At 46.9% G+C, this 20,929-nt stretch overlaps 1 protein-coding gene across 3 annotated transcripts in view; it reads left to right on the forward strand.

The window, feature by feature from the left end:
• The window catches only part of TBK1 (TANK binding kinase 1), a 517,762-nt gene that overhangs the window by 200,875 nt on the left and 295,958 nt on the right, over positions 1 to 20,929 (forward strand). For all 3 annotated transcript variants that reach the window (XM_085653411.1, XM_085653412.1, XM_085653410.1), the window contains exon 7: positions 7,391 to 7,501. In XM_085653411.1, the coding sequence (XP_085509537.1) occupies positions 7,391 to 7,501 (111 nt within the window). The remainder of the gene's footprint in view (positions 1 to 7,390; positions 7,502 to 20,929) is intronic.

The following is a 20,929-nucleotide window of genomic DNA, read 5'->3' on the forward strand; positions in this document are numbered from 1 at the left end:
GAAGATGTAAAGACTCATCCTGTCTCACAGCAAGCACAGTAGAGGGCTGGAACAGGAATATTGAAGTAAGGGTCCTATGGAATCCTCCAGAAGATATAATTTTAGGAATAGATAACCTTGAGTTTATAGAAATGTTCTTGACCAACCTAGATCTTGGCAATCCAGTTAAGGATTCCCCTAGGGAGCCCTCACCCAAAAATGTTACTCACATCTGAGCCCTGGGAGATAGACCGTGATTTCCAGTTCTTCTAAAATAACGACACCAACCTACAGAATGTGTGTCACGAGGCCCAAAGTAATGCCCAGAATCTCTATGCTTCCTTCCCTCAGTTAATTCTACAAAAAGGTCTGCTGTATCAAGTAGGCAAACCCAATGAACCCCCAAAAGTATTGGTTCGTAAGGAGTTCCATGAGCAAATCTTTTTCTTTGTGCACATTCGCATTTGTTAGCTGGTCACACGAGGACCCCAAAAAATACACAGACCATATTGTGCCACTTGGCTTGGGATCTATGCTTACATCTAGAAGTATTGTCAAGAATATGAAGTATGTAAAAGAAATATATACTTATCCACCTCCACATGTAGCGCTTCAGCCCCTACCGATCATAGGGACCTCCTTAGAGCATATAGGGATGGACTCGATAGGGCCCCTCCTTAAGTCCTTTAAGGGTAATCCATATGTCTTAGTAATGGTAGATTATTCCTCCAGATATCCGGAGGCCATTCCATTCAGGACAACTAACAGCAAAGTCATCGCACAACATGTGATAAACATGTTCTCCTGAGTGGGGTTCATCAAAGAGATCCTTTTGGATCAGGGATTCTCTTTTGTATCTAACCTCATGAAACGGGTTTGTCAATTGTTGATTCTCAACCATCTGAAGACCTCTGTCTATCATCCCCAGATGGATGGTCTGGTTGAACGATATATTGGCTCGTTAAAATTAACACTAAAGAAAATGTTAACTGATGAAGGAAAAAGTTGTGACCAGATCCTTCCATTACTTCTTTCTGTAATCAGGGGTCAAACTCAGAGTAGCCTAGGGTGTTCCTCTTTTGAGTTGTTGTATGGAAGGTAATCCAGGAGCCTCCTGGTAATGACTAAAGAGGTCTATGAGAAAAACTCAAGGGATGAAGCGGAAGAACTGAAGGAATACGCGACCCAATTAAAAAACAGGATAGGCAACTCTGGGATATGGCCCACTGTAATTTATAGAAAAGTCAACAAAAAGAAAACATAATATACGACAAGGGGAAGAAGTGGCAAAGGTACCAGGTAACTGACTAGGTGTTGGTGTTACGCCCTAAGTCAACAAAGAAAATGAAATCTGAATGGAGAGGACCCTATAAGATCACAGCCAAAATAGGTAAAAGTTACCTATCGCCTACAGATCAACCCCTAGAAAGAGCAAACCTTTTATGACAACATGCTAAAAAAAATGGTTAGACCCCCCGAAAAGGTGAATGCAGTCAGCACAGTTTTCCCTCCCCAGATTACCTTATCCTCCGTCCTATCAATAATGTGCATACATTGAAAATATAGTCATATATAGCAAAACATAGGAACAACATCTTGATCATTGCAAAAACGTTCTCGAAGCATTAAACGAGGCATATCTACATATCAATGCAAAATAATCGAGAGTGGATTACTCAAGAGATAAATGCTAAGGATACATATTGGGCAATGGCCTCATTGGACCGCAGGAAGAAAAGGTGCGGGCCATAAATGACACTCCCTTTTCATGTTCCAAGAAGGAGCTACTTGCCCTTTTGGGCCTTTTTGGCAACTACCAAAGCTTTATTCCTGGAAATTCTCCAATTTTTTTTCTCCATTAACCGATCTAAAGAAAGAGGCCCTCAAAAGAGAAATCCAAAACTCCACAGATCACGTTAAGGAAGTCTTCTGGCTCCTCAAATAGGCTATTACATCCAGCCTGAAACTGACCTCCCCTAATTCTGTTAGGGAATTCATCTTGCAAACGGATGCTTCCGAAGTCGGGATAGGTGCTGTGCTGTTCGAAATTAATACTGAAGCACTAGAAGCTCCTGTCCTTTTCATAAGTTGGAAACTCTTTTCTAGGGAGCAACGGTATACATTGATTGAAATATAATGTCTTGCCTTTGAATGGACTGTGGGCAAACCACAGTACTGTCTGGAGGCTGGACCCCTCATACTATCCTTGAATCATGCCCCATTGTTATGGATGAGCCGGAACATGGGCCTTTGCGTCCTGAGATTGTTCTTTATTTGCAACCCTTCCATCTTGTACACTTACCTTTGGTCTCTACTTTCATCCGAGAGGCGCGGGGTGAGCTGGTGGTCTCGGCATACACTTAACCTGCAAGAGAGAAGGAAGAACACTAAGAAGAAATCATAACTGTTGTGTTTATCTCCCCCAAACTACTGAAAATAAAAAGGACTAGCATAACAGCACTTATCTGGAGTCTCACTTTATGACATACCCTTTTCAAAATCTCTGTATCTCGATTGGCCACAGTAAGAAGAAATTTGGGGGCTAATCTAATATCTTACGCAGATGCGTCCCAAATAGTGGTATCCATATCCAAAAAGGCAGAAGACACCAGGGTAAATGTTCGAAATTACATGACAGTGGTAGATTATTGTATGAAGGAAATGATTTCAAGCTGAACTGAAGCAAGACGTAATTCCTGATTATTCCTCCCCTTCTTAGAAATGGAGAGCCAAACTGGCCTGAACTTGGCACATAAGCTGGTTATTGTGGCTTGGCCAAATGGCTGCTGTCACGAGGACGATACTGCCCAAAGTCCTTTACCTGTTTCAAACGATCTCCCTGCCTACATCTCCAATGCTCATCAATAAATTCCAAAAGGTAATGAACAACTTTTTTTGGTCGGGGAAGAAACCAAGAGGAGGGCAACGCATAATTTCCCTGCCACCTACCTGTGGGGGCGTAATGTTTCCCTGATTCATTAAGATGTTTCCAGGTTACACAATTTAAACGCCTATTAAAAATTAATCAGAAGATGTCTGAAAAACAGTGGGTTTTCCCAGTTGGGGGGAAAAACTTATGGAGGAAGGTAATGCCATCTCTAATGCAAACATTAAGTGTGCTTTAGATACAGCGGATACAGCCTCCAGGGGATTCAACTCTTCAGTTGTTGCGCCGCCATTCCTGCCTCAGACTGTCTTGTTTCAAGCCAGAGATGCAACAGCACCTCGTCAATCTGCCATTCGATGGAGGACATCTTTTTGGACTCCATGCTTGAAAGAAATCAAAAAAGACTCAGAGACTGCTAAGGCGTTGGGTACGTTACATGTTCCCTTTGTCATGGCTCCTTTTGAAGGCAGCAGCTGAGGGGAGCCTCGAAAGTCACTTCCCCCAAGCTCACGAAGTCCTACCAAAGGCAGCAACAGGGCTACCAACAGGGTGGCAGGGGTTTCACAAGGGGGTCCTACATAGGAAATATCTCCAATGGCCGAGGATAAGGCACCCCTAGTAAGGGAGTCTCCACTCCAAAAATTGACTTACATTGCTTCTCCCTGATCACACAACCCCTGTCAGCGGGAGACTTCAGTGGACCCTTCCCTGCTGGGAAGAGATCACCACAGACCATTGGGTCCTATCCATCATTGAGTACGGCTACTGACTGGAGCTCATTTCAACCCAAACAAGCATTCCATCCAACACCCTTATCCCAGAACATTTCATGCTGCTGCAAGAAGAGGTGCAGGCTCTCCTACTCAAAGGAGCCAGTGCCCCATCAGTACCAGGGAAAGGCCTCTACTCCCTATTTATTATTTATTTATTAATTTTTTTACATTTATAAGGCGCACAGCTACCCGGAGGTTTCCTGGCGCCTACAGACACGCACTACAAGGAGACAAGGGCCAGAGCTCTAATGATTAAAAAGCCAGGTTTTAAAATCTTTACGAAATTTGTGATAACTTGTTTCGTGACGTAATTGAAACGGGAGTGAGTTCCATAGGGAAGGAGCTAGATAGGCAAAGGAATGGCCGCCCATTCAAGCTCGTTTAATCCTGGAAATTTTGAATTTTAACTGATTGGAAGATCGTAGGAGACATGAGGGGAGGTAAGGATGCTCCAAGGCACCAAGATAGTGTGGTGCTGAGCCCATAATAACCCTTCGCTGGGGTAGTTGCGCACTATACAAGAGGATATAACATAACATGCATGTAACGAGGGCTTTAAATTGAGCACAATTATCCATCCTCAACCAGTGAAGGTCACAGAGTGGACCTGTAGTAGAGGCCATTCTGGGTAGTTGGCATAGAAGTCTGGCCGTAGTGTTCTGGACCACTTGCAGCTTTCGAAGCACCTCCTTACTTGCGCCCAGATACAGCACGTTACCGTAGTCCAGTCTGGACACGATCAAAGCCTGGATGACGTTTTTTGCGTGGAGGGTGGAAGCATCCAGAGAATTTTTCTGAGCCATTTTAAAATTGTAAAGCAGGTAGAGGTGACATTAACCACTTGCTGCTTCATAGACAGCTGGTCGTCCATGATTATGTCGAGATTGCGAGCCGATTGTGAAGGGAGGGGGAGATCACCCATTTGAGGAGGCCAGTGTTGGACGCCCCAGAGAGTTTTGTTTTCACCGAAAAGGAGGAGTTCCGTTTTCCCACCATTTAATTTCAACTTGTTTGCGCGCATCCTGTCAGCTATATTTTTGGCCCCAACTGGAGAGATGACCTCTTCGAAGTCTCTTTAGAAGATGGAGAGAACATAAGCTGGGGGTCATCCGCATATGAATATATGGTCAGCCCAGCCTCCTCTGCTATCTTAGCAAGGGGACTAACATAGATGTTTAAAAGCAGTGGGCTGAGTATAAAGCCCTGAGGGACTCAATATCGGGAAGCATGGATCTGAGAACTAGCAATTGAAGAAAAGACCTGAAAGGTCCTGTTAGACAAAAAGATGGACAGCCACTTGAGTGCTGGGCCGACAATGCCCCTCAGATGTAAGATTTGTAAGAGACGTATGGGATACAGTGTCGAACGCAGCACTCAAGTCCAGTAAAATGAGTGCCACAGTGTCTCCTTTATCGACATATTGGCGAATAGTTTCTGTAACTCCCAAAAGCGTGGATTCTGTAGAGAAATCTGTTCTAAATCCCGATTGAGAAGGGTGTAAAATGTTCTGTGAGTCAACAAACTTCGTCAACTGAAGGTTAATGTGTTTTCAGAATTTTGATAAAAACTGGAAATAGGACGAAAATTTGATAGAACCTCTGGATCAGAGTTAGCCTTTTTTAACAAGGGAAGGACCATAGCATGTTTCCAGGCCGCTGGAACCCTCGCTTCGCATAACCATGTGTTGAGGAGTTCCATAATGATGCTAAGTATAGGTAAGTCCAGCTTTTGCAGCAAGGAATACTTGCATATTCCCAATAAGGACAGATCCCTCAGACCCCTCCTTGACCTACATCCTCTCAACAGATGCATCTTGTCATAACACTTTCACATGGTCACCCTACATGATGTCATTCCCCTACTGCAGTGAGGCGACATCTTCATCACACTAGACCTTAGGGCCGCTTACTTCAAGATCCCGATTCATCTTGCTCATTGGCCCTACCCCCACTTCATGTTAAGTGGTCAACACTAGCAGTTCAAGGTACTACCCTTTGGTGTCACTGCGACTCCAAGGGCCAATAGATAGCAAGTTTTTTCGTGGTGGTAGCTGCTCACCTCAGAAGGGGCGGCACTCCGGTCATCCCCTACAGCGCAATTTGGCTGATAAGAGCTCAAGCAGATGGGAATGCTTAATCCAGATTGCAATCTCCCTGCTGCATAGTCAGTCATTCTCAGTCAGTGCCACCAAGTTGGGGACTCTATTTCAGACCTCCGTACCATCCACGGGCTAAGCACTGCTTAGGGGAGTACTGTTTTATAGTCTATTCAGTGATGTGTATTTACAGACACATATGTAATGGACTATGTTCCTTAACCTGTAATCTGTTCACTGTCATCCCCGACACCAAAATAATTGATTAAAAATATGGGTGTCTTTTTGAAAGATAATCTCTATGGAACCTGTTTCGGCCTGATGCGCTTGCTTAGGAAGGCTTTTCATTGGGCCCCTCTGTACACTTGGAAGACCCTCGTCCAGGTGTTGATAGTGAGCCGCCTGGACTATGGGAATTACCTAATGGTCGGAATGAATTAACGCCTTTTTTCCAGACTTCAGGTGGTACAGAATATGGCAGCACTCCTTGTCTGTAATCTTCCTCCGCGATCCCCATCTGAACCTTTATTACGTTCCCTCCGTTGTCTGCCTATAACAAAGCATGCACTCTTCAAGCTTATGTGTTGGGTCTTTAAATCACTGCATGGGAGGGTACCATGTTATCTTAAAAACAAACTGCAGCTTTATATCCCGGTACGCCGGCTCCGATCCAGTGAGCTATTACTGCTTTGCCCGAAACTTATCCATACAGCCAGATATGGTGGCCGCTCCTTTTCTTTCTTGGCTCCCAAACACTGGAATCAGCTACCCTAGCCCATTTACTCTTGCTAATCCTCTTCCAGAAACGTCTGAACATATGGCTGTTTGATCTTTAATCATTGTATGGAATTGTGACCTGTATCTGGGGGCTTTGGCTCAGAGAGATCCCCTTTGGGAGTATTTGTGCACTTAACAAATAAAATAAATACATTTGCCCTCCTTCCTCCCCGGAAGTCAGTGTTTGTTACAGATTTATTTTACTTTAAAAAAAAAAAAAAATCTGTACACAAGGACATTATCGTTTTTTGCGCTCTTCTCCATTCCTTCTGTCACCTGATGAGCTAAAAACAATCTAACAATTGAGTCAGTGCCCATGTGCATTCAAGACCAGGGGAGGAGGTTTCACTGTGACTCGAAAGACTTCTTTGTATATAATAAGTAGGTAATAAGTTGTAGTCGGCCGAACCTAACACTAGATGGCTGAAGTATACGCAGCATGTGAATCTACAGCACTACATGCAACAAGCAGCTTACAGGGTTAGTAAAAATCCTTACGAATTTCAAATGTGGCTTGTCTCACATGTATTGGGCCATGAGTGTTTTTGTACGTCCGTTTCTTTGTTGCTATTCACTATATTGTACTACTTATCAGTGAAGTGTTATCCTTTCCTCATTTTATTTTTTTAACTCTTTTTATTAACCAACATAACAAATAGCACAGCTATGCAAATCATCGATGACATACAATCAAATGTAATATACGGGTAGGTTTTTCTCAGCATATTGTTACAAAATAGATTCATCAATCAAGCATCTCGCCCTCGATAAATGCTTTCCTTACTTGATTATGTGCCCAGCGCTGACGCCACAAGGGGTAATATTTGAAAAGAAAAAAAAAACATAAATTACATATTTTATTTATTTTACCCTACTAAGGTATCAGATAATCACCGGAAAGCCTTCTGGGGCAATATCTGGACTACAGAAAGCAGAAAATGGACCAATTGAATGGAGTCGTGATATGCCAGCTTCCTGCAGCCTTTCCAGGTACCTTTCTTTTTTTCAGGATCTGAATAATTGGTTTCTGGTAAAAAGACAAACCTACCCTCTAGCCTCTTCCATGCTCATGACGTCTCCCGGCCGTCATGAGTCACGATGGGCGTGTGCGGACGACGGCCGGGAGACGTCATGACCACGCCCGCGATCGGAATGTCAGCACTGCGGGAGCGCTGTGGCGGAATTTGCGCCGCAGCGAAGAGGTTAAATGGGTGCATTATGCCCAGCACAATGATAGATGCATTACATCTATAATAAACCAGCCCATAATATTGTTATTATAGGTAAATAACTTGTTTAATTGCCCTTCTTCTGTGGTTGATATATGTGAGAAAGTGCCATCTTTCTTGCATGGTATGCCCCCACTTTTTGCTGAATTGCTGAATGTACTTTGACTGAGTGTGCCCTGGACTCCTGCCAATCAGGTGCCCAGGGCCTATGTTCCTTCCCTAAAACAAACCAAACACAAATTGGCAAACCCTGGCCACATATCAGCCCCTGGTAAATGGTACCTTAAGTACCCAGGGCTTTGTGACCAAGGAAGGCCTCTAAGAGCTGCAGCACTCCTTGTGCCACTCTTAGAGGCCCTGTACCCTTACACACACACACTGCCTTTGCAGGCTGAGTGTTTGGGTGCAATACGAAAACAAAGTCGACATGGCACACATCCCTGTGTGCCATGCCCATCACATACACTGCCATGGCATACATCAGTCACCCCTCTAGCTGGGTGCCTTATGCCAATGGTGTGAGCACAGGAGCAGGAGCCCTGTGCCCCTACAGTGCCCAGGTCCATTCCCGAGCCCTCTAAGTGCAGTGCTGCCATTTAAGAGTACATGGTGCTGAGTGCTTGTCAAACACGAGCTCCACAGCACCATAATGGCAACACTAAAGACTGAGAAGTTTGGTATCAAACTTCTCAGCACATTAAACCCACACTGATGCCAGTGTGGGATTTAATGTACCCAGCACCCCAGAGGGCATCTTAGAGGTGCCCCCTCGAACCTAACCTACAAATCCACGTCTGCTCTGAGGCTGCCTAGTCTGCCACCCAGCAGACATGTTGCTGGACCCCTGGGTAGGAGAGCCCCTGCTCTCCTGGTCCTGCAACAATGCACATCCTGGGCGAGGTGCTAAATCTCCTCCCCCAGGATGGGCAGGGGGAAGCTTCAAAGGCATGCCGCCTCTGTGAGCTTCCCCAGGCCCCTGCAACCCCCAACTCTGGCGGGAAGCTTTGGCCGGAAACCCCAAATAAGGACAGGGGATGTGCCAGCCTGCCAACCCCACCCCTCAGGTGGGGGAGGCGAGGTGAAGCACATCTCCGGGCACTCGCCATCTTGGAGATGGGGAGCCCTACCCTATCAGGACTAGGCTACTGCCCCCCTCCCACAGGAGAGAGGCAGGATAGGGGGTGTACCCACCCCAGGACGGGGACCCATTGGTCCCTGCCCTTCACCTACCTGTAACACCCCTAAATCGAGTATTTAGGGGCACCCTGAACCTTCCTTCCCCAGATTCCAGATTCCAAACTACGAAGAGCAAGAAGAAAGAAGACCTGCCCTGCAGCTGCTGAAAAGAGGAAGACACCAACTGCTTTGGCCCCAGCCCTACCGGCCTGTCGACCCTCGAACCTGCTCCTGCTCCAGCCCGGTATCTCTTGTGGCTAGCAACCTCACCAACCCCGGAGGACCTGGCTACCTTTTGGCTCTAAACCCCTGGGACTCCCATGAGTAGAGGCTCTACTCGAAACCTATCTCTAACCCCTGGCAGCAGCCCAGCACACTCTGCACCAGCTGAGCCTGGCCAGTGCCGGAGTGAACAAAGACCCTGAGGACAACCCCACAGCGACTGTGACCCCGAGTCCGGCACCCAAGGACCTCCCTTGACACCCCTGAAGAAGCCTGCAGCCTCAGAACCAGGTGCCCCCCCCAACCGCGATCAACAGAGGGTAAGATTTCCCGACACCTAAAGGCACCCCTGCACGCGGCGCCCCACATCCCCCTGTGCCCAATCCCGGGGTACCTACCTAACCTCCAACTACCCAACTTACCTCTCAAAGTGGTGGTGGCACCTGAAGAGTCCTCGTCCCCGAGCTTGCAGTCTTTTTCTTAACCGGAGATTTCCCATTGAAATCCATTGAGCGCCCGAAGGCTCAAAAGCCCTCTGCACCCAGCCGCCCGAGTGGCCCTGGCAGTGAAAACTCTACTCCTATCTACTTCCCCACTTGCCCTGAGTAAGTGACCAGGAGCCCAGCTCCCACAGCCGCGTGGCTTGCCAGTCAGCAGCCACCAAACAAGGCCCCCCTATCCCTCATAGGATAACATTGGGCCTAACTCTCTGCACCCGGCCGCCCTAGAGCCGCTGAGGGTGAACCAACTGTACCTACCTGACCCTGGGAGACCCCTGAGTCTGTGCCCAGAACCTCAACTCTGCCAGTCGAGTACTTACCCTTAAACCGCAAACTCTATTTTCCTCTTAGGGTAACATTGACTGGCTTTTTCCTGAAATTTCTTCTAAGGGTGGACTTTTCAAATCTTCAAATATTCACCAAAAATCAGCCGAGTGACAAAAACGAATTTACTCACCTGCTCTTAGGTGAGCTCCCAGTGCTGGATCTTGGTGCCCAGCACTGACTCTGAAAAATATCTACAACTGTACCTACCCTTAACTCAATTTTCTTCCATAGGAAACCACTGACTGTTTTTCTGTGAAATTTCTTCTAAGTGTCGATTTCTGCAATCTTTAAATATTCTTCAAAAATCGTATAATATCTGAAAACGTAATTACTTTCCTGTTTTGGATAAAGGTCCCAGTACTGAGTCTAGGCACCCAGTACTGGATTACAAAAGTAATGAGAACATACTGTACCTGTAACCTGCATTTTCTTCCATAGGGAATCATTGACTGTTTTCTCTGAAATATTTTCTGTGTCAACTTTTAAAATAGCTAAATATTAGTTAAAAATCATTACAGTACTTAAGTCGACTTTCATGACTTGATTCTGAGAACTGACCCAGGACTGAATCTAGAATCCAGTCCTGGAATTCCAAAAGTAATCCAAAAAGTAATCTGTTGCAAATAATTTGAATTTACCATCAAGCACAATGTATTGTTGTGTTTAAAAATAGAGTTGCCTACTGCAACCACTTGTAACTGTTTACTAAAGTCTATTGCATATTGCAAAAGTATTTATATGAAACATCTACTGTTGAGAAAGTATATGTTCGAGGCATATGAGCTGCAGATTATACACTGTGCATAGATCGCCATCTGGTGTTGGGCCCGGATGTTGGCAGTTTGTTTTTCTTCTTGGACAGTCTTTGGAAGTCACGAGTTCGGTGACTCCTCCTTCGGTCCGTACTGCGCATGGGCTTCGGCTCCATCCTCAGATTGTTTTTTTCCGCCATTGGGCTCGGATGTAATACTTCGTGCTCCGTCTTCGAACCTTTCCAGTTCGACCTTCGACAAAAAATCCTCGTCCATCGAGATTCTTTAGACGAAATTGACTTCTTATTTATTATTTATTTTATTTATTGGATTTATATAGCGCACAGCTACCCGGAGGTTTCCCGGCGCCTAGGACAATGCAAGATAAGGCAGGATCAGGAGATCAACCTGGAAGATTACTGATTAAAGAGCCATGTCTTAAGCTCCTTACGAAATCTAATGAACACCCTTTCGTGACGTAGGTAAGAAGGAAGAGAATTCCAGAGAGAAGGAGCTAGGAAGGCAAAAGAACGCCCCCCATTCTGGCACGTCTAATTCTGGGCACCTGGAATTTTAATTGATTGGAAGAGCGTAGTGACCGAGAGGGCCGATAGTGTTGGACCAAGATTCTAAGGTAGTTGGGAGCTAGGCCCGTATTAATTCTATGCATGTAGCATAGGGCTTTGAATTTGGTGCGGTTCTCAATTCTCAGCCAATGAAGTTCACGAAGTGCACCAGAGGTAGGAGCGATTCTGGGAAGTTGGCAGAGAAGCCTGGCCGCAGAATTCTGGACTACTTGAAGTTTATGAAGCACTTCTTTTTTCGCACCCAGATAGAGCACGTTTCCGTAGTCTAGTCTGGAAATAACCAGCGCCTGGACAACGGTTCTTTGGGTAGCTGCTGGAAGTATCCAAAGGATTTTACGAAGCCGCTTCAGGATAGCAAAGCAGGTAGAAGCTACTTTGATCACCTGTTGCTTCATAGTCAGCTGGTCATCAATGATGATGCCCAGGTTACGTGCTGAAAGAGATGGGATGGAGGGGTCACCCATCTCAGAGGGCCAATGTTGGGGGCCCCAGAGTGATTTTTTGTTTCCGAAAATGAGGAGTTCTGTCTTACCTCCATTTAATTTGAGTTTGATAATGTGCATCCAATCGGCTATCTTAGATAATCCTGTTTGCAAGGAGGGTGGGTTGGAGGTTTCTTTGGGAGAGAGTGAGAAAATAAGTTGAGTGTCATCAGCGTAGGAATAGATAGTTAGACCAGCTTGTTCTGCTATACTTGCCAAAGGACTAACATATATATTGAAAAGTAGTGGACTGAGAGTGGAGCCCTGAGGGACTCCATAAGGGGATGCGTGAGTCAGGGAAGAGGCTGTGTGGGAGAAGACCTGGAAAGTCCTATTGGATAAAAAGCTGGACAACCACGAGAGGGCTTTGCCGCCAATGCCCTTAATGTTAAGAATTTTTAGGAGAGAGGAGTGAGATACGGTATCAAAAGCTGCGCTTAAGTCCAATAGGATAAGAGCTACTGTTTCTCCTTTGTCAATTTGTTGGCGGATATTTTCGGTCACACCCAGTAAGGTCGACTCAGTTGAATAGCCGGTACGAAAGCCAGATTGAGAGGGGTGGAGGATGTTACTGGTTTCCACAAACTGGGTCAATTGAAGATTAACGTGTTTTTCCAAAATTTTGGAGAGAAATTGGGCGGAAGTTAGAGAAAATTTCAGGGTCAGAGTTAACTTTTTTTAATAAAGGAAGGACCATTGCGTGCTTCCATGTTGCAGGAACATAGGCTTCCGTGAGTGACATGTTAAGAAGCTGCAAGATGGAGAGAAGTATGGGGGGGGGTCTAGTTTTTGGAGTACTGTAGTAGGGATAGGATCTTGCGGGGAACCAGACTTAATGCTTGTGAGGATGTTGAGAAAAGAGGCAGTATCCATGGGGAGCCATTCATTAAGTAGGTTAGTGCTATTGGCTTGGGTCATTTCTTGAGTGGTAGGAGGAGGTGAGAAGTGGATGGATTGGGGTTTAGTACTGACGTTGGGATGATTAGAGGGATTGTGGAATTCAGAGTAAATTTTGTCTATTTTATCCACAAAGAAAATTGCCAGATCGTTGCATGTTTTAGAATCAAGGTCAGGGGGCTTGGGTAAGCAGGAGTCACCAGAGAGTTCCTTTACTACTTCAAACAGCACTTTAGGGCAGTTCTGAGATTGTAAAATAATCTCGGTGGCATATTTAGCTCGCGCGGTGTTACACAATCGGTGATAGTTAAGAAGGGCTAGTTTGTAAGTAGATTTCCTGTCTGGATCATAGTTTTTTCGCCATTTTCTTTCCAAATTCTTGCATTTAGTTTTTTCTGTTTTAAGTGTTTCTGAAAACCAGGGGGCAGGGGGGTGCTGGTAGCCCTGTTTATTCCTTTTATTTGATAGAGGAAGACATTCATCAATGGCAAAGGTAAGCCAATCATGGATGACCCCGTCATCTCTTATACTCGTGATCGATGGTAAGGTTTTTTTCAGCGTTGAGTTCAGAGTATTAATATCTAAATGTTTCCAGTTTCTATAAGTACTGGATTTGGCGAGGGGTGCGGGGGGAGTCGGACCTTGTTTTTGTGCAATTATAAATTCCACCAGAAAATGATCAGATCATGGGATGGGAGTGGCTTGTTTACATGAAATGGTAGCAAGGTTGGAAAAAATAGGGTCTAATAAGTATCCTGCCTTATGTGTGGGGCCTGAGTTATGTAAAAGAACATTTAGTGCCGCTAAAAGAGTAGCGCTCGTAGTGCAGGATGTATCATTGAAATGTAAATTCAGGTCACCTAAGATCAGAAAGTTGGTAGTTTCTAATAGAAGGGGAGCAATAAGGTCAGGGAGGGTCGATGCCCAAAGTCCCGCGGGGCCAGGAGGGCGGTAGATAAGGGCCCCGGAGAGGGTAAAATTGGGTGATAGCAGGAGTTTGAATAACCCGGCTTCACAGTTTTTGAAATCCAGGTCTACCCATTTACATGTATAGTCAGTTTTAAAAATTATAGCTATGCCCCCACCAGTTCGATCAATGCGATTTTTTCCATGGTAGGTATAGTTGGGGGGCAGCGCATACGCCATATCAGGTCCGGAGCTCTCATTGAGCCAGGTTTCAGTTAGAAAGAGGGCATCAGGTTGGAGGTCCGTAAGAATATTCAAAATATCACCCTTGTGTTTAGAGAGTGAGCGGCAATTTAGGCTGAGAAAAGTGAAGGGAGTGAGAGATATGTTATTCTTATTGGACAGAGGAGGGATTCGGCTAGGCTCATAGCAGAGGGAGCTCAAATGAAGGGGTGGTGGGAGGGTAAAGCTACAGCAAGAGCAGCTGTAAGGGGCTGTGTCAGGGATAAGGAGTGAGCAGAGGGGGTTCGGGGCAGGTCGTAGGGTCAGGAGATTATTACGAATGTTAGCAGCAGAATTTTGGGCAGGGGTTCAGGTCCCGGACGGCTGCGGACGGGCGCAGTCGGGCTTGCCTTAGGCGCGCCTTCGGCGCGCCAGCGGCGCGCCCACTGCACGCGTCCGCTGCGCGTCGCGGGAGGCATCTGAATTTAAGCTGAGTATTCAGCTGTGGAGCTTCTAATTGGTGGGCGACCCGGAAGTCGTAAATCACTTACTGTTGCACTAACCGTCCCTCCACACAATCCAAACAATTGGCGGTGGACCGGGGACACAGTGCAGGTGAGGGGAATGACTGAGTGATAATTAATGTGTTAGCAAGATAATTCGTTAAAATAATACAGTACAAGATAAAGGTTTTTAAAAGCACAGCGCGAGGAATACACAGGTGAAGGAAACCGGAGCCCTTTACCAGGCGCTCTACTTCAACAAGTGATTAGTGCAAAAACAGCAGTTAAAATATAGGCAGAAGCAAAATTAAAAAGTAATAGCAGCGAAAAACTGAGCCCTTTACTAGGCGCTCCTTATCAACAAGTGTAAGTACAGTTTTAAAAATGTAACGGAAGCAACATTCAGAGATTCAGAAATAATGGCAGCAAAAGACAGAGCCCTTTACCAGGCGCTTGCCTATTACCAAGGACTAGCAAAGCTGCCACTCGTCAAGCGTGTCCGCTGCGCGTCGCGGGAGGCATCTGAATTTAAGCTGAGTATTCAGCTGTGGAGCTTCTAATTGGTGGGCGACCCGGAAGTCGTAAATCACTTCCTGTTGCACTTCTTCATCTCTCTCTTCGGCACTTCTTCGATTCCAGGCAGCGGCCCTCGGGCCTATCTCGACTCCGGTCTCGGCCGATGGAAAGGACTCCCTTCAAGAAGTGCCCAAAATGTGGGTCTAAATTTCCCCACACCGACCTCCATCAGGTGTGCAACCTCGGCCTCTCTCCCGAACACGAGGCCCGAGACTGCCCCGCCTGCAAGTCTTTTCGTTCGAAAAAGACTATTCGGGATCGACGAGCTCGACGCACCATGGCGCACTCATCGACCTCGGCTCCACCTGACATCTTCGGAGAAGACACCGGAGCTTCGGGACAGCAGCACACCGAGCTGGAGGACGACGTTGTCAGCGCTTCCGAGGCCGACGACTCCGACGTGGAGGAGATCACACCGGCGCAGAGGGTCGTGAGTACTCTACCCCCTCCCGCGCCCATACCGAAAGAGACTCCGGTTACCCCTTCGCCTCCGGGCCTAGGGAAAACCAAGCATACTGCTTCCATCACCCCACCTTCGGGCCCGGTGAAAAAGCATCACAAGTCTCCTGGCGGCTCGGGCCCGAGCCAGCCTCCTAGCGGCGCCGAAAAACATTCTTCGGCACCGAAGAAAACACCTTCTGTTCCGAAGCCATCGGTGTCGAAACCTGGCCTCTCGGTGCTGACCAAACACAAATCCCTCGGCACCGACGCTTCAGTGTCGAAGCCTGCCTCGGCGCCGACCAAAAAATCGGATACCCCGAGAAAGCACGGCGCGGATAAACCGGCGAAGCCTTCGGTTCCGAAAAAATCGGCACCGACGGAGGAATCGGTGCCGGAGGAGCTTTTCACACCGGATCCTCTTCAAAAGACTTTAACAAAGGATCCAAGGACTGGACATTTAATTTTGTCTTCCAAGAAAAGACTTTTGGACAAGCCAACTCCTCCTCCACCACCAAAACGGAAGGACTCTGCCACATCCCCGTTCAGAGTACCCTCCCCACCACCTCCACCTCCTCCTCCTCCTCCACCTCCTCCACCTCCTCCACCCCCTCCATCTCCGCCCCCACCTTCTCCACCCTTGCCTCATCGGTCTCCAACCCCGTCTCCAGACCCTGATGACCATGGAGATCCATTCTATGATCCCACAGATGCCCCGCAGGACCCCACTCCTCCGGGAACACCTGACCCATGGGAGGATTATCACAATCCCGATGTCCCAGATGTGCCTCAGGATGATCTCTACCCATCCAGGCCGTCTCCACCAGAGGACTCCCTGGGGTTCCACCACCTCTTACAACGGGCGGCACATTATCATGGGGTGAAGTTACACAGTGATCCAGTTGAGGAAGACTTCCTACTTGACACATTTGACATAGCAGATAAGTCTACCGCTGTATTACCCATGCTTAAGGGGGTAACCAAACATGCGACAGAGGTCTTCAAAGACCCCGTCAGAGCTAGGGTCTTAAACCCCAGAATAGAGAAGAAATACAAGGCAGCCCCCACAGATCCTGCCTATATTAAAGGACCTGCCCCCCTAGACTCATTAGTGGTATCCACAGCTAGGAAGCGCTCTAATTCTCAGTCATCAGGTGAAGCTCCGCCACCCGATAAGGAGTCCAAGCTCCTCGACGCGTCAGGCAAACGCACTGCCTCGCAAGCTGCCAATATTTGGCGCATTGCCAACACGCAAGCGTTGCTGGCGCGTTACGACAGAGCACACTATGATGAGCTGGAGGCTCTTATGCAACACCTCCCAGAGAAATATAAAAATAAGGCTAACGAACTAATACAAGAGGGAAAGATTATTACCAACACCTCTATTAAATGTGCCCTTGACGCAGCAGACACAGCTTCCAGGGCTATAAACACCAGTGTTCTGCTTCGCCGCCACGCCTGGCTCAGGATCTCAGGCTTTAAACCAGAGGTCCAAGCGTCTATACTAAACCACCCTTTTGACCAACAACATTTATTTGGCCCAAAAGTAGACGAAGCCTTGGAAAAAATGAAGAAGGATACAGATACGGCGAAGTCTATGGGAGCCCTGCAATCACAAACCCCTAGACGCTCCTTTCGAGGCTCTGGCAGAGGTTACTCTTCCGATAACGCCTCCACGTCCTACAAGTCCCCTCCTCAGAATACCTTCTCAAAGGGCTACCAAAGAGGTGGATATCGAGGAAACAATAATAAAGGCTGGGGCAAAACCAACACCGCCCGTTCTGCCACACCGCCCACACAATGACTTTTCCCCGCTCCCCCCAGACCATTCCACTCCGGTCGGGGGCAGACTACAAGACTTCCTTCAAACCTGGGAGGCCATAACATCAGACAAATGGGTGACCCAAATTATTCGGTCAGGGTACTGTCTCGAACTAACTTCTACCCCCCCAAATATTCCACCCAGACACCTTGCGATGTCACAAGAACATACCACACTTCTGAAACAAGAGGTACTCTCCCTCCTGCAAAAACACGCGATAGAGCAGGTACCCGTCGATCAGCAAAATCTAGGGGTCTACTCTCTGTACTTTCTCATACCGAAGAAAGACGAGACCCTACGGCCCATTCTAGACCTCTGGCCTCTAAATGCATACATCCATTCAGACCATTTTCATATGGTAATTCTTCAGCAAGTTCTCCCACTCCTCCGTCAGGGCGACTTTCTCACTACACTGGACCTGAAAGACGCATACTTTCATACTCCAATACACCCTGTTTACAGAAAGTACCTCCGATTTGTGGTGGACGGCCAACATTATCAGTTCAAAGTTCTCCCCTTCGGGGTCACAACCGCACCACGGGTGTTTACCAAATGCCTAGCAGTAGTGGCAGTACACCTCCGAAGACAAAACATTCACATCTTCCCCTACCTGGACGACTGGCTCGTAAAAGCCGCGTCCTATCACCAGTGTGTGCAGAATACAAACACTACCATACAACTACTCCACCAGCTAGGCTTTACGGTGAATCACCAAAAGTCCTACTTGATACCGTCTCACACAAAGCAATACCTCGGTGCCACTATAGACACCTCGAAGGCTATAGCCTATCCCAACTCAGCCAGAATCGCAAGCATGCAAGCCCTGCGCCAAAAGTTCCTTCTTCAGCACTCTCTTCCAGCAAGAGTGTTCATGAAACTAATAGGGATGATGGCGTCTTGCATTTTCATAGTGCCCCATGCAAGACTTCACATGCGTCCACTCCAAGAGTGCCTAGCACGCCAGTGGAACCAGGCCCAGGGACAGCTGACGGATCTGGTGTTGGTGGACGGCCGCACCTATCGATCTCTGCAGTGGTGGAACACCACAAACCTTTCCAAAGGGCGACCGTTCCTGGACCCGGTTCCTCAGGTGATTCTAACAACGGACGCATCGCTCTCCGGCTGGGGAGCGCATCTATCACACCTCACAGTGCAAGGTCTATGGACGCCACAACAGAGGTTACTCCACATCAACCATCTGGAGTTATTGGCGATCTTTCTAGCCCTGAAATCGTTTCAGAAACAAATTTCAGCCAAGGCAGTCCTCGTTCGCACAGACAATATGACTGCAATGTATTATATTCAAAAACAGGGGGGGACACACTCTCCCCAGCTCTCTCGCTTAGCACAGAGCATATGGAGATGGGCAATTTCACAAAAAATCTTTCTCCTGGCACAACCCGTCCCAGGCATACAAAACACCATGGCAGATCTGCTCAGCAGACAAACGCAGCAAATGCACGAATGGGAACTGCATCCACAAGTTCTTCACCCATTCTTTCACAAGTGGGGGCATCCTCAAATAGACCTCTTCGCCACCCACGAAAACAAAAAATGCCCAAGCTTCGCCGCCAGATACCCACACCATTTGTCCAAAGGCAATGCGATATGGAAGAACTGGTCAGGCAGATTTGCATACGCCTTTCCACCTCTCCCGCTAATTCCGTTAGTGGCAAGGAAGCTACAGCAGCACTCCCTCACACTCATTCTGGTAGCCCCAACATGGGCCAGGCAGCCGTGGTACACCACACTACTACAGCTATCAGTGGTACCACATCGAAAACTGCACCTGTCCCCATGCCTCCTAACCCAGAACCATGGAGAAATCAGGCACCCGGACCCAGCTCAGCTCAACCTTGCGATCTGGCTCCTGAAATCTTAGAATTTCGATACCTTAATCTTCCCCCTAATTGCATGAACATTATCAAGGAAGCCAGACGTCCTACCACTCGAGCATGCTATGCCGCAAAGTGAAAGAGATTTGTTGTTTACTGCCGTAAAAATACAATCAACCCTTTAGATGCATCCATACAGCACATCATATGCTATCTGCTCCATCTTCAAAGGTGTAACCTGGCGTATTCATCCATCCGTCTACACCTAGCAGCAATTGCTGCTTACCTACAAAACAGACAGCATTTATCACTGTTCAGAGTGCCTGCTATTAAAGCCTTTATGGAAGGCCTTAAGAGTAATTCCACCCAGGGCACCACCTTCACCTGTATGGAATCTAAACGTAGTTCTTACAAGGCTAATGGGTCCGCCTTTCGAACCAATGCATAAATGTGAACTACAGTTCCTCACTTGGAAAACAGCTTTCCTCGTAGCTATCACTATCCTTTGAAGGGTTAGCGAGATACAAGCGTTCACTATACAAGAACCCTTTTTACAAGTACATCACAGCAAGGTGATACTTCGCACAAATCCCAAATTTCTGCCCAAGGTCATTTGCCCCTTCCATCTTAATCAATCGGTGGAATTACCGTTTTTTTTGTCGCAACCTCAATCTGTTGCGGAAAGGGCTCTAAATACACTTGACGTTAAAAGGGCCTTACTGTACTACATACAAAGAACGCAACCTTTCAGAAAGACTAAACAGTTGTTCGTCTCCTACTCTCCACCGCATGAAGGCAACCCCATTTTAAAATCAGGGATAGCTAGGTGGATTGTAAAGTGTATACAAATTTGCTATCACAAAGCAAAACGAACATTATCTGTTCCACCTAAAGCCCACTCTACAAGAAAGATAGGGGCTTCTATGGCTTTTCTAGGGAACATACCCTTAGATGACATCTGCAAGGCAGCCACATGGTCAACACCGCACACCTTCACAAAACATTACTGTGTAGATGTGCACTCCAAACAACAAGCTAGTGTGGGCCAGGCTGTACTAAAGGCACTGTTTCAAACTACTGCAACGGATACCGGTGGTCGCCGCTAGGGTTGGGTACTGCTATATAATCTATGCACAGTGTATAATCTGCAGCTCATATGCCTCGAACGGAATATGCTACTTACCAGTATGCATCTGTTCTTGGCATGTAGAGCTGCAGATCTATACACGCCCACCCGCCTCCCTGGCTACCTGTATCCGTTCCAGGCTATCTTACTTAGCTAAAACACACATGGGTTTCTTCACTATTATCACTACGCTCCATCTTTTCCCTGCTGGCGAAAAACAATCTGAGGATGGAGCCGAAGCCCATGCGCAGTACGGACCGAAGGAGGAGTCACCGAACTCGTGACTTCCAAAGACTGTCCAAGAAGAAAAACAAACTGCAAACATCCGGGCCCAACACCAGATGGCGATCTATGCACAGTGTGTAGATCTGCAGCTCTACATGCCAAGAACAGATGCATACTGGTAAGTAGCATATTCCTTTAACTCCAAGTGTTGGTTCTAAAATAAAACCAGCATATATTTTTTATATATAAACCATTGGCCTAGAGTTCAGTTATTGAGTGTGTGAAACCATTTGCTGACTGAGTGTGTACAACAAATGCTTTACACTGTCCTCTGGTACTGCCTTACTGCTCGACCAACCTACCACTTTAGAGAGTAAGGTTATACCTAACTTTAACCTCTGTCAAACCCTGGGGGACTGTGGACTCTGTACACCCTGTACCTATTAAGGAACAGTATATACAGAGCCACTTTCTCACATTGGTGGATCAGCGGTGGGATACAAATTTGCATTTGTTGGACTACTTGGTTACCATCTGATCACACGACAGAACTCTTAAAAATTGCCTTTAGAATTCTGATTGGTCTTTTCCAA

The sequence above is a fragment of the Triturus cristatus genome, chromosome 4_1 (genome assembly GCF_964204655.1).
Source record: "Triturus cristatus chromosome 4_1, aTriCri1.1, whole genome shotgun sequence".
Lineage (NCBI taxonomy): Eukaryota > Metazoa > Chordata > Amphibia > Caudata > Salamandridae > Triturus > Triturus cristatus.